At 39.0% G+C, this 12,907-nt stretch overlaps 1 protein-coding gene and 1 long non-coding RNA gene across 4 annotated transcripts; both read left to right on the top strand.

The window, feature by feature from the left end:
• Positions 1-1,133: 1,133 nt before the first annotated feature.
• On the top strand, positions 1,134-1,689 carry LOC114536139. Its single transcript, XR_003688400.1, has 3 exons — positions 1,134-1,144; positions 1,391-1,492; positions 1,578-1,689. It is a non-coding gene; the product is annotated as an uncharacterized LOC114536139 (long non-coding RNA).
• A 1,673-nt stretch (positions 1,690-3,362) lies between these two features.
• On the top strand, positions 3,363-12,526 carry LOC114536157. 3 transcript variants are annotated; one of them, XM_028557506.1, is made up of 5 exons: positions 3,363-3,781; positions 4,634-4,711; positions 7,747-7,809; positions 8,398-8,541; positions 9,097-12,526. In XM_028557506.1, exon 5 carries the CDS (start codon positions 9,530-9,532, stop codon positions 10,697-10,699), a length of 1,170 nt encoding a protein of 389 aa, XP_028413307.1. In that variant the 5' UTR covers positions 3,363-3,781; positions 4,634-4,711; positions 7,747-7,809; positions 8,398-8,541; positions 9,097-9,529; the 3' UTR covers positions 10,700-12,526. The 3 variants fall into 3 exon arrangements, with proteins under 3 accessions (XP_028413307.1, XP_028413310.1, XP_028413308.1); XM_028557509.1 differs by lacking the exon at positions 3,363-3,781 and having other exon boundaries at positions 4,541-4,711; XM_028557507.1 differs by lacking the exons at positions 3,363-3,781; positions 4,634-4,711; positions 7,747-7,809 and adding an exon at positions 8,145-8,323.
• The last annotated feature ends 381 nt before the right edge of the window (positions 12,527-12,907 follow it).

Here is a 12,907-nt window from a genome sequence, read left to right as displayed (position 1 = left end):
TATTTACATTAAGAGTATAGAATTTTAAATCTCAAAAGTATAAGAATAGATAGAAATTATGATATTAATAAACTGAGTTCTAAGATATAAAAGCTTAGATAATTTATATAAAATTGAATATATAGACATCTATTTATAATTTCGAAATACGATTGAAACTTGTCCCGAATGCCGGCGACGGTTTTCGATGAAGACGGCAAACCAGATGTTGGCATCTCTTCCCCGACCCAGATTGGAGTCATTACGTGCGTTAGAAAAGGTTGGAGTTGATTACGGAGGACCCTTCCTCACTTGACAGGGACGGGACGGACGGAGGCGAAGCGTTATCTATGTTTATTCACATGCTTAGCTACAATAGCCGTACACTTAGTGATGGTGTTTCTTTCATCAATGCCTTTACCCGAATGGTTTCCAGGAGGGGGACACCAAGCTACGTGATCAGCGACAAAGGAACTAACTTCACGGGTGCAGACCGAGAAAGAGACCAAGAAAAGATCGCATGAGGCACCATCGTTCGCCAACAGATGGAATGGAAATTTAACCCACCCGGCTCGCGCCGCACTTTGGCGGAGTATTCGAAGCATTGATCTAGAGTGCGAAAAAAGCGATCAAAGCAGTTCTAGGCGATGCTGATTAGGACTATAACCCAGTTAAAGATGGTATCGCGTACAGCAGTTGTTGTAGTTGTTTTGGAAGCGTTGGCGTAGGGAATTTGGCGTAGGGAATTTATAATTCCGTCATTATAAACGTCAGAAAGAAATGGTTTCACTTTAGGCACAACTTAAAACCTGGACACATTGTACTGTACTTATAGCCGAACCTAGAGCTAATCCTGGTGAGTGGCCGCTTGCTGGGGTGATGGAGGTGTATCCCAGTGTTACAGTGTAATAACATGTTTAAATTTTTAGTCTCTATAATTCGAAATACAAATTTAGAACTTTTTCAATCACGTAATCGTGATCGACCCAAGAACTGTCACGAGGATATTGATGAAAACGATGTTGTCCATGTTAGTTGCTTTGTGCTGAATTATCATGAATCTCTTGTTCTCAATGTCATTTGTCTTATATATATATACATTTTCTCTCTCGCACCACCTGTTCAACCCGCAACTGTCTCGACTCTCGCTAGATTACCAGATAAGGTTGAATTAATAATATTGAATTAACTAGCTTCTAAATATGCGTAGTAACATTGTAGTAACACTGGATCAATAAGAGATGATTCTTACTGGACCTCTAGAAAGAACAGTTTAAAACTGATAGAGTTCTGAGTTGTAAACGGATCGTTTAGTTTAGGTTTCCTCCTGTGTAGTAATACTGGATCAATAAGTAGTCAAGTAGGGCTCTAGGAAGAAACGAATTGATCGCTTATCTTTTCCCAATTCCAGAGTGTCGTCCGCACGTCTGATGTTCGTGTCTCAAACAGAGTGAACTAGTCTGAAATGACATTAAAAACTTTCCCCACGGTCTATAATGACCTTATTGGAGAGGTAATGAGCTATCACGTTCATAACTTTAGTGACATCATTTCTACGAAGCGATAACTTCTTAACTCTTCATTTCCAATCAACTCAGATCGATGCGGCGACCGTGAAGTGGCTGGACAGAAATCTCTATATTGGTGATGAGATTCGCGAGGTTTATGAAGCGGTCATCAAAACCGTTGGAAAGAGTCATCTTCTGTTTGACCAGGTTTGTTTTGATGCTTCTCTACACTTCTCTTTGACACCCCGGCGTTCCCTTGCCACGGAGTCCTACACCCTTGCCACGGAGTCCCACACTCCTCCCTTGCCACGGAGTCTTTTCCTTGTTTCCAGCTTTTTGTCAACTCTCTTTTTCCCAAGCATTTTGACCGTTCCTTACCCCTGGGAGAGACACAAGATGGACGAATGGAAGAACAGGTGAGATTGAACGAAAACAGAATCAGAATATAGGATTATATTTTAAAGATTGAAGATCAAGGGTCAGGTTTAAGGATTTATCTTCTATAAAATTATTTGTTTTCCTAGTGTTAGAATTTACTTGATATTTCTCGTAGTTATGATCTTCTTGTATTTTTTTAATTTAGTCCGAAGTTTGGTGATCTCGGTCGACAAGACATATTAAACGTAAGTGAAAAGTTTTTTGAACGGCGCTCTGAGTAAAGTGCAAACGACTGTGTTCCAGTCTTGACAATCTTGCTCGTTTCTTTTCCCCTGGCAGATCTGGCAGATGGGTTCCCAGGTTCTTCACGACTACACGGGCAAAGCAAGCAAGTCCTACAACTCGTGGCTGGCCTGGTGGAGATCTACCATTAATATTGATGATTACTTCAAGTACTAATCAACACAGGTAGTATAAGATTTGAGTTGTCCAGTTAGTCTCACCCTTCAGGGGAGTGGGGTGGGCAAGGAATGTTAACCCGGGTTTCAAAGTTACAATATGTCGAAATGTAGATCCGGGTCCCTGTATATGAAGGGAGGACTATTGTCTACGGGAGAACAGCCATTCGAATTTCTCTGGAAGTCTTGTTGGAAAGCTAGTAATGAATACTTCTTGTTTACAGAAGATGTGTGTTCCTTCCTATGTTGCATTATTAGCACCCTTATTCTAAAATTTCGTTCGTTTCTTGCTCAGGATAATGATTATTTATCATTAACTTATCATCTCTTCGAGTCTGACGACAGCGATTCTGAGAATGACGGAGACAAATATCGTAAACCTAACGCAAGGGAACTCGAATTGAAAAGGTGAATCAAGCGAGAATTAAACAAGACTATTTAAATATATAAACAAGATGATAAGGATAAGTGCAATACGTTGCTTGAATAATCAAGCTAAAAAGACCAACTCTGTCGTTTTCCTTTGACCAAAAACGCGAAGCTTAATTTTCGGCGCAATCGATATGTAATTAATCAGTAATACAAAAGAACGTCAAATTATATAGCCATTTCGTTCCCATTTCTGTGTCACTGGTTTATATCCACGATGGCACAATTATAGTGTGTAATACACTTTGTGACTTTGATGAATCAAGTTCAGAAAAAAGTCAAGCATTGCTCCTTGTGGAAGCATTGCTCCTTGTTCTTCAAGATTGCATAATGTTCATTGATACATGTAGACTGTGGTTTGACATCTACCTGGTGTCAACGGTTGTCGGGGTTTTATTTTAACAAAATTTGGGAATAGGAAATATTACAAATTTATAACAGCAAATATTCATCGCAAAATGACCGTACTTATTGAAAACCGTAACGTAAGGCAACACTTCGCTTGAGATAGTAACTTCTAGAACATATACTAATTTATGGATAAGTAGCGATTACTCTGGGTTCAGCCACAGGCACTGAGGAAGAATATGTACTATGATCTTTAGTTTGTGGTTCAGCGGTTATTTAACATTCACAAAAGGTGTCCATGGTGTTCATGATGTGACGTGTATGTCTGTGAGCTCTATATGGGCATATAGCACTGACCTTAACTGGCTATTTCCGGCCAACGATTACAACCTTTATTGCATTGGGCTGCAATAAAATTCCGCAACAAGCAAGACACTTCCGCTCTGAGATGATATAAAGAAGCCTGACTATTACCTTATGAATAGCAGTATTCGTCACAGTTTAGAAGTGTATTGCTTTTCTTCATTGAGACTAGCTTTGGACAGCAAATGTGTATAATTTGCTTGTTAATTCAACAGAGTTAAATAATCCAACGCTAATTTCCAGCGAGATAAATCTGTTATCTGTATTCGTCGACGTTTGGTATACCATTTGAAAGACGGATTCGCTAACGACGCAAAGGTATTATTTACTTTGGTACTTTCCAGCGTTATTAATTAAAGAGACGTGCACGAGATGGGTGGGGCACAATAAAAAGTCGTGTATATGATGACAGATATACTCAAACTGCGCCACACTTATATCTGCTTAGCCTTAGTATAATGATTATTGTTAAGGTCTGTTCACAGAAACCCATTTTGTTGGATTTTGATTTATGAAATGTGGTCCGATATTGATGAAGCAGTGTTGCATTAGTTTTCTATTTGATTTGTGCCCATACTATAGAGTATAAATCTGGTTTCCCGCTGGGATGGGGGTTAGAGTGTCGTGAACATGTCAAACTGGTTGATATGAATATTTGATAAAATATTTCTATTTGTGTGCAATCAACAAAAACTGATTTGAATACAGGAAATAAAGAGTGCAACCAAAGTGCAACCAGACTATTTAACAATTAGACAACGAGTCGGAGTTGTCTATGAGCGAATAGTTAACAAAGGCGAAGTTGACTATTCGCTCATAGACAACGAAGGCGAGTTGTCTAATTGTTTTAGTATACACCATGTACCTAGATATATCAATTTCGAGAAAATAATCGATACACCGCATATAAAACCGAAAAATAATTTAATTAATTCAATTTTATACGGTCGCGCGAGCGAATTTTTCCCAAACGTTCACCATCACGAATAGCCAATCAGAATGTAGGATTTGTAATAGACAATAGTCGGGTGTATACTAATTCAGCTTAATGACCCATGCTCATATACAGTGCAAGTCAACAGACTATAAACAACTATTTCAGTGAACACAATACCGAATCATCAAAATTTTCCACATACCGAGAGTAGCTTTATAATTTTGTCATTTTAGATGCAGATTGCGTTGTACATACTGATTTCCGCTGCTCAGAGCATATTTTTATTGGATTGCGTGGATAGTACTACAGGAGTAAGTATTGACTTTGAATATAAGCGTAGAAGGGAATCAACTTTGGGTATCACCAAAGTTCCCTGCATGCTCACCAATGGTGCTCACTCAGCTTAGCTACTGATCTATGTAAAGGTCTGTAGTGTGCCTATAATTTTTTTTGAGATCGGTAAATATACCTTTATTAGTACTAGGAAATTTACAATAATCAAACATGCATTACATGCATTAAAACTAAGCAAAGGCGATCTTTCGTCGTAACCAGCTAACAACCATAGACGAAGACTAATTCTTCTTGTCAGCAAGCTTTGCACCCAGGAAGGAGAGAAAATGTTGAGTCTCTCTTCCGGATCCGCCAAAGGCGCTGAAGACGACTGGCGGGAAGGAGCCATGCTCGACTTCAACAATCTGTTGGTTGTAATGTCGCTTCTTTTCCCGTTCGTTGGCTTTGAACGAGCAGCTCAATGTCTGACGTCGATGTGTTGAGGCGTATGGGTTAAACACCCTTACATAGAAAAATGCCTTTTCGCATCTCTGCCAGAAACCTCTCGCAGCAATCTTCACTCTGGCGTCATCGGCTGAGTTAGCACTGGATGGAAGAACTTCGCCAGTCAAAGGAGCAAGGGCAAGTTCAATTGAAACATCGTAAGCAACGTCATCGATAGCAGTAGCAAGTAGATCACGGATCTCATCATGTCCTCGATGGATAAAGCCCTTTTCAGGCGCGACAGGGCATGATCGACCGTGAACGATTTTCCACAGGCGCAGAAAGATGGAAGGCGTTTCAAAGGCCATGTAGATTGCATCAAAGAACTCGCGCTTGGTCAAGATGTAGCCCTCATCAGCTGGTGGCGGAGCTGTTAGCCAAGCTGAGGAACCTTTCAACTGGGCGAAGTCATTTGCTCGAATCTGCTCTTCACTCACGATCTCAAGTTCTGTAGCAGCAACGAGTTCCTATCTTGACGTTGTTTTGCAATCTCACGACGAAGATCGTGGATGAAATCTCTATGTTCTGCATGACGGAATACCATTTGGTGGATGATTCTACTTGAGAGAAAATGACAGATGGTTGTGGAGTTTAAATGTTCTTCATCACAGATGTTAGTAAAGATTGGAATACCAAGACCTCCCATACGAGCTGGAAGCGAAACCAATTGTCGCTCATGGATGGACAAGCTACGGTTATCGAGGAGCGCAGGAAGGAGCTTCAGGTTGATGGTGTCGTCAACAAGCTGCATCGCAGTCTTGATATCTGGAACGGCACGAATGTGGTAAGTAAATCTGTGCCGAAAACCTGAGACAAACGCCGTGTATGGTGCTTTGGGCTGGAATTTGGCAATTTCATTCAAAACGTGAAGTTGCTGGCACCATTTACTAACTAAAGAACTAATATACTTATCTTTTCCGTCATCCGATCCAAGATATCTTCCAAGGTACTTATGCCCTTTACTTGAAATTCGTACATTAGTTCCAGCGAAGATCTCAATGGCAGTCTGCTCTAGGTGTGGCTTCACAATCAACCAGAATTTATCAGCTCGTGGGTAGTAACCAAGACTAGGACCATGCACGGCAATCTTCTCCCACCAGGCACGCAGTTGCATTAGCTTACATGCACCACTAAGGTCATCCGCGTACGCAACATGCATGCCTTACATCACTAGCTTCATCAGATTTAATCATGAGCAGGAGTGGAGTAATGGCAACGGCGTATACAGCATGGCTGCACGAACGAACAATCATGGCTGCATGATTGTACGAACAATCTTGAAGCTGTTACATAACAGTTGAACGTATAAACAGCCATTGCGGGACAAATGTGCTGAATGTTATGTAACATGATCTTGCGGTTGATGGAATTAAACGCATTGGTGGCATCCACCCGTAAGATAGCATCTGTTTCTTCTTCTTCAAAAATCTTCGACATTGCGTGAACAGCAGCCTCGCAGCCAGATTGTTGTCCTGCACATAGTTGTAAGACTCCTGCGCTATCCATGATTTGTGGCTTGATGGCAAAGACAATTGATTTTCCAATTATCCGTCGTAGAACCTCTCCAATCCCAATCGGTCTGACGCCAGGGTTCTTGTCCAGAGGTATTAAGCGACACGATAAGAAGGCCTCTAAGCTGGTGGTCTGATCTGCTCCAATAACGACCTTCTGCATGGGTTGCTAGTGTTTTCGCCATTAACGCTTTTGCCGATCGTAGGTCTTTGCCAGCATCTCCATAGTTGCGAGACACCAAAATATACCGCCATCCAAGTGCGTCAAGACCTGAAGGACCAGCAGCAATGCTGCTTTTGCTATGGCTGCCTCGTCAATATTGGCGAATAACGATGGATCGACATACGGAATTTCACCATCAATCATGACGGAATGATCCTCAGGTTGTGCAGGTGGATGTTTCTGCAAGAGGTCCTTGTACACAGCGTCATTAAGAGGAAGAACTCCACCAGATGATTGTTCATCCAACAAACGTAGAGCTGCGTTCACTTTGCCACGAAACATGAGACTAGCGAAGGTCTTGGAAAGCTGTTCATTCGAAACCTTTCTAGTAACCAGTAGTGTCGACTGGACGGTTCTTCATTCCCGAAGTAACAACAACAAAATTAAAAAACAACAACAAAACAACGAAATGTGAAACAACGAGTGTAACAACAAAATTAAAAAACAAGAGCTGGAAATGAAACGAAGGGAGATCGAGATTCGTAGGGAAGAATTAGAAGCACAGAAGAAAAGGGATGAAAGTATCCTTCAGGCGTTAATAGCATTGGCTAAAGAGGACTGAACATGCACTATATAAATTGTATATATTTATTTTTTTATTTGTGTGCCTATAATTGAGTTATTTAAAGCGCCTGGGCACGAGGCTGGTATCAATTCAAGTTTGGATGGTTTATGTACGAAGATCAGAATCCTGCAATCTAGAGTTTTTTGTGAGGTTTCAACAATCCATACTGCTCGCCTAATTTTTATAATTTTTCAAACAGACTGCAGACATATACATTATAACTAATTTTAACATGTCTATATAACTTATTACACTTTATTTCTTTTGAAGAATCAGGCGTGTACTGCAGTGATGTCTTATGAATGCGAGCCTTGCCTTAACTGCTCCGAAGAGGTACCTGAAGAAAATCACATAATTTTTTATTCTAAGTTGATTAATTTGACTGAAAGAGCATCACCTGATAAAGATGTAATACTATTTGTCTAATACTGGATGACAGCATGACAGCATGACACTGAATGATTGCTTCACCATGACATTGAATGATTGCTTCATTTATATGAAAATAATGCATTGTGTCCACCTTAAATGCGAGCAAAACATGGAACAAAGACTGTTGGCAAGCTTTCAGATCATTTTTCAAACAGACACGATGAAATGTGTAACTTTATTTGCCTAATTCAGCTATTTTTTCTTCATTCTTCAAACATGAGACCACGCAGAGACCATCATTATAGAAAGTTTTTACTCCACTGTTGTTTCAAATGCAATATTGCACTCCTCGTAGCTATGATTCAGTGTTGACAAATGTTTGCATCTATAAAATATCATTGTATTAATGTCATCATTGTGGAAAGAATTATCAATCTTTAAAATGGTTAATCTTTTGTGAAAACAGAGATGGAAGGTATAGTGTTTGCCAATATACCATATAGGTATATATTTTGTCAACAACAATTATACACTAATCCCTATTTTTAGAATCAGTCTATTCTCCCTGTGGGCGTGTCTGTGATACTTACTAATAACATGGATGTAATGAAGGATTTGAAGACGATGGAGAAGATGTTGGATTTGGAATCAGATAAACTGATGATGGAGGAGATTAACAACTTGAAGGTGGAGGTAATGAAGATGCTGTGGTTGAAGAAGTTGGATTATTTGTGTTTGTTTTCTTTCGTGCATAAATAAAATTGCATAATATCCATAATTGTCTGAAATCAGAATTGATTCTTAGTTGGTGATAATTCGTCAATATGTAGGCTTGCAGGTGATACAATAGCTTTTTTCTCAATTCTGTAAACCTGGCCACTGGTTATTGCCTCAATAATACAAAGTCGATTTACTAGCGGCTGAGTTGGCAAGTAGAGTACCATGTATTTTGGAAAAATACCTAGCTTTTTTTTTTGAATTTGTTATTTGTGCATTATTCTAATTAAGTAAATCATTCTAATCAAAAGCAAATTTGTTGAAGCATAAAAACAATTAACCTCGGCAATCATTGTCACCCTCCGGCTCGATGTGTAACCTTTACTTGAGTCGATCGGATGAAATACTAAATTACAGACAAACTCTTTGTGAATCTTCGTGGAACTTTGCCATGTGATGTTTTTGTGACAGACGACCACTGTTGCAATACCCATCGTAGTCGTTTTCTGATTGTAGTAAATTTTGTTGCAGGTAACGCTGCTGGCAAGAAAACAAGAATGGAGGAGTGAAAAAGGAAGGGCTTTATTAACAAAAAACAGTTTGTCTTTTAAAAGCTACGGTGGTTATTTCGGGATATTTTTCTCCAGGAAGGGAATTTGTTACAAACGACTGTGTGGCACTTTTGGGACTTTATCAAATCGAGATGCGCATTTTCAGCAAGATGGTGCTGGTAGAATATTAATAATAGCAATTCTCGGAGCCAAGCTGGTGACGCTACTACATCTTGTTCTGAGTCTCAGATATAAAACAAAAAGCGAAGTTATTAGTAAAGCAAATAAAACAAAAACGAGGAGAGACCCTCTCCAAGAATGGAGTGAGGTTACTTACAGGATCACAATGATCTTATTCTAGCGGGAAAACGAATCGAACTTTTTTGTACAAAAACTATAGCAGCTCATCCTGTATGCAGCTGCATGACAATATGAATTTTTTTGCAGATAAATATCGAGATGTCTTAAATTTGAATGATCGTTTGGATTATGCATCCTATGATACTGAAGATTTCTCAGTTGAAAACCACGCTGCAACACATGAAGTGTCGCATTTAAGTGGATCATTATCGCCCACTGAAAACTCCTGGGGTGAAGATTTCTTACTTCTAAACCCTGCTGTAGTACAAAAAATTCTGGACGAAATTCCAGAGGAAATTCTATCGTCCACTGAGAACCTTCTCGGTACTATGGAAGAGCCTGATCAAGTCTTCCATGAAAATTTTATGAACCTGACAACAATGTCAGCAGAGTCAAATATGAACTCTTTCCACACTGAAACTACAATTGACAATATGGTTTTAGAACCCAACACAGGAACTCTCGAACGTATCAACAGATTTGGTATCGTGATGGGCACCACTAATTCAGACGCGTTATCAAATTGTTCACCGTGCAATATCAAACAGTTCGATACGGCAGCTGAAGGCCTTGGACCGAGGCCTACTTGCATCGCTGGCCATTCTACCATGGAGTCCAGTCTTCAAAACAATGCAATCTCTCCGCTCAGCCAGGCATACGAATGCACCCACGCTGTTGTTCCAGAAATATCTCATCCTCTCGTGATTGTGAATCCTAATAGCAGAAAAAGGCCCGTCGAGGAAGACACCGACCCTGGTCAAGCTGTTGTCCTGGCGTCTAAGAAGAGAATTGAGGAACCTTGCAGTGATGTAGCTTCATTTGTAAATGAAAAAACTATTCCTGCGGGTGAAGCTTCCTCTGAAGGCAAAGAAAGACGTCCTGTAGCGACAACCTGGTGCAGGACTTGTGTCCGCGAACCGGCGGAAGAAGCTGCTCTTAATGAACAGAAAAACGAAGTTGCGATTGAATATTTGAAATCCTGGGTAAAAATTTTGTTTGAAGAAAACGAGTCCCTAAGTAAGGATAGAGAAACGCATAAGGGTGATATCAGCAAGAAGAAAAACAAGAGTTCGTCGCAACTTCAGAAAATGGAGAATGAGCTTGAAAGAGAAAACGCAGAATTAAGAACCATGGTCAAAACGATGTCAAGTGAGGTTAAGTCTTTGAGGAAGCGTTTACATATCAGTTCAGAGGTCAGTGTTATTACAACAAAAAATAATTGACAGAAATTTCTTTGTAAAATAACCATTTGTTTCTCTATAGCATAACAACATATAAAATAAGCATAGAATAGAATAAAATAAGACATCGTCAGCTTGATTAAAGCGACACTAGCAATACTATATATAAAGCTAGGAGCTGATTTGAGAGATTTCCAGAGTGATATAAGGGTCTGGTCATAAAGTAACTGATAGTATACGTTGGGAGGAAACGTATTCATTTAGATACGGCAGGTACGTCTATTAGTTCGTTTCTCCGTCTTTCTCCGTCTATTAATACTACAAATATATTATACAAGTTATTCAGTAAAAACCTGCATTGGAATTGACATTAAAAGGCGAATGACGCATGGAAAATATTATTGATGCATGGAAAATGGCTAGGATAACACCAATTTTTAAATCTGAAAACAGACAAAAGTGTGACAATTACTTACCTATCTCAATTCTACCGATAATAAGTAAGATATTTGAGAAGGAAATTTTTGATCAGTTATATGACCATTTATCTCAAAATCTCTTGCTCTCCAAACATCAATCAGGTTTCCGGCTAAATCACTCAACCATGTGCGATCAATGGTTAGAGAATATGGACAATGGCATGCTAAATGGCGTTGTTTTTCTTGATATCAGAAAAGCTTTTGATTCAATTGATCACTCTATTTTACTAAAAAAGATGAAAACGCAATTTGGAATCCATGGGGCTGAGCTAAAATGGTTTGAATCTTATTTAACAAAGAGAGAATAAGTGTGCCTTGTCAATAGTCAGGTTTCGTCACCTAAACAAATAATATGTGGAATTCCACAGGGCTCAATCCTTGGCCCGTTGCTATTTTTATTATATATTAATGATATGCCAAAGTGCCTAAAATCTACAACTCCCTGTCTTTATGCTGACGATACTGTAATTTCCGCATCATCACATGACTATGATACTCTTGTCCAAAATCTAAATGAGGACTTAAAAAACTTGCATAGTTGGCTTTTCAAAAAGAAGTTACAACACCACCCAACTAAAACCAAATTGATGTTTATTGGATCATCGTATAACCTTAAAAATAAGGTTGGTGAAAATGCTGTAATTTTTGACGACAAACCAGTACCAATTCATTCTTTTGAAAGTTTAGGAGTAGAAATTGATGAAAATCTAAGTTGGGTAAAACATATTGATAAAATATGCAAGAAAGCAAGTTCTGGTATCGGAGCTATAAAGCGCGCTAAACCGTACGTCAACACCAATACGTTACAAACTATTTATAAAGCACTGATCCAGCCGCATTTTGACTATTGTTCTACCTTGTGGTCAAACTGCGGCAAATTGCTCCAAGATAAACTGCAGAAATTTCAGTCCCGCGCAGCAAGGGTAATAACTAGCGCCACCTACGATGAAAGGTCACTATAGATATTCTTAATACCTTGTCCTTGTCCTGGGAAACACTCGAAAATAGAAGGGAAAAATCCAAGGCTGTATTTATGTACAAAGTGTTAAATGGCTACGCCGCCTCAAGTCTAAAAGAATCTTTCTGTAAAAAGAGTGTGAAACAAAATACTTATAATCTTAGAAGTAGTGAAAAGGATTTAATTCTTCCAAAACCCAGAACGGAATATCTAAGAAGAAGTTTTAAGTACAGCGGCGCCATGCTATGGAACAACCTTTCACCTGCAGCTAAATCGGCAGATACTTTAAACTGCTTTAAACGAGAAATAGCAGTAAACTAGTGGAAGATGCTGTGCCACACGTGTCAAATACGTTTATGTATTTTACATTTTTAACTCTATCTTTTTTTAAAGTACTTATACTACATTGTATTATTTGTGTGACGCCCCTCGTGGAAATCAGCTATATATAAATATGCAGTCGAGGCTAGCGTGGGTAAATAAAGTTTTTAATAATAATAATAAATAATGTTGACCGCACGAATCTGCAGGTTGGTTGTTTAAAGTTTGATTTGCACTATAACCCTTCATGAGTTACATCTGAAACAGCAGTGTTTGGATAATAATGTATTTCTGCATGGTCTTTCATGTTAAAACGTGGGAAATTAAAATTTCTGTCGACCCTAGAATGATTTCTCGATTAGTATGATTAAGATGGTTTAAAGTTTGATGTAAAGATTTAAAGATTTAATCCAGGATTAAGTCAGCCTAATTTTAAGCAGCCGATCTCGTAGTATATTGAATGAAAGCTAATGCAGTTTTTAATTAATATAA

Source organism: Dendronephthya gigantea, unplaced genomic scaffold (genome assembly GCF_004324835.1).
Source record: "Dendronephthya gigantea isolate DGI-Jeju-01 unplaced genomic scaffold, DenGig_1.0 000131F, whole genome shotgun sequence".
Lineage (NCBI taxonomy): Eukaryota > Metazoa > Cnidaria > Anthozoa > Malacalcyonacea > Nephtheidae > Dendronephthya > Dendronephthya gigantea.
This window is presented reverse-complemented; position numbering and strand designations above follow the sequence as displayed.

What these genes read in the sequence shown, in the direction of transcription:
- LOC114536157 (XM_028557506.1), top strand. Translation starts at nt 9,530, where the DNA reads ATGCAGCTGCATGACAATATGAATTTTTTTGCAGATAAATATCGAGAT.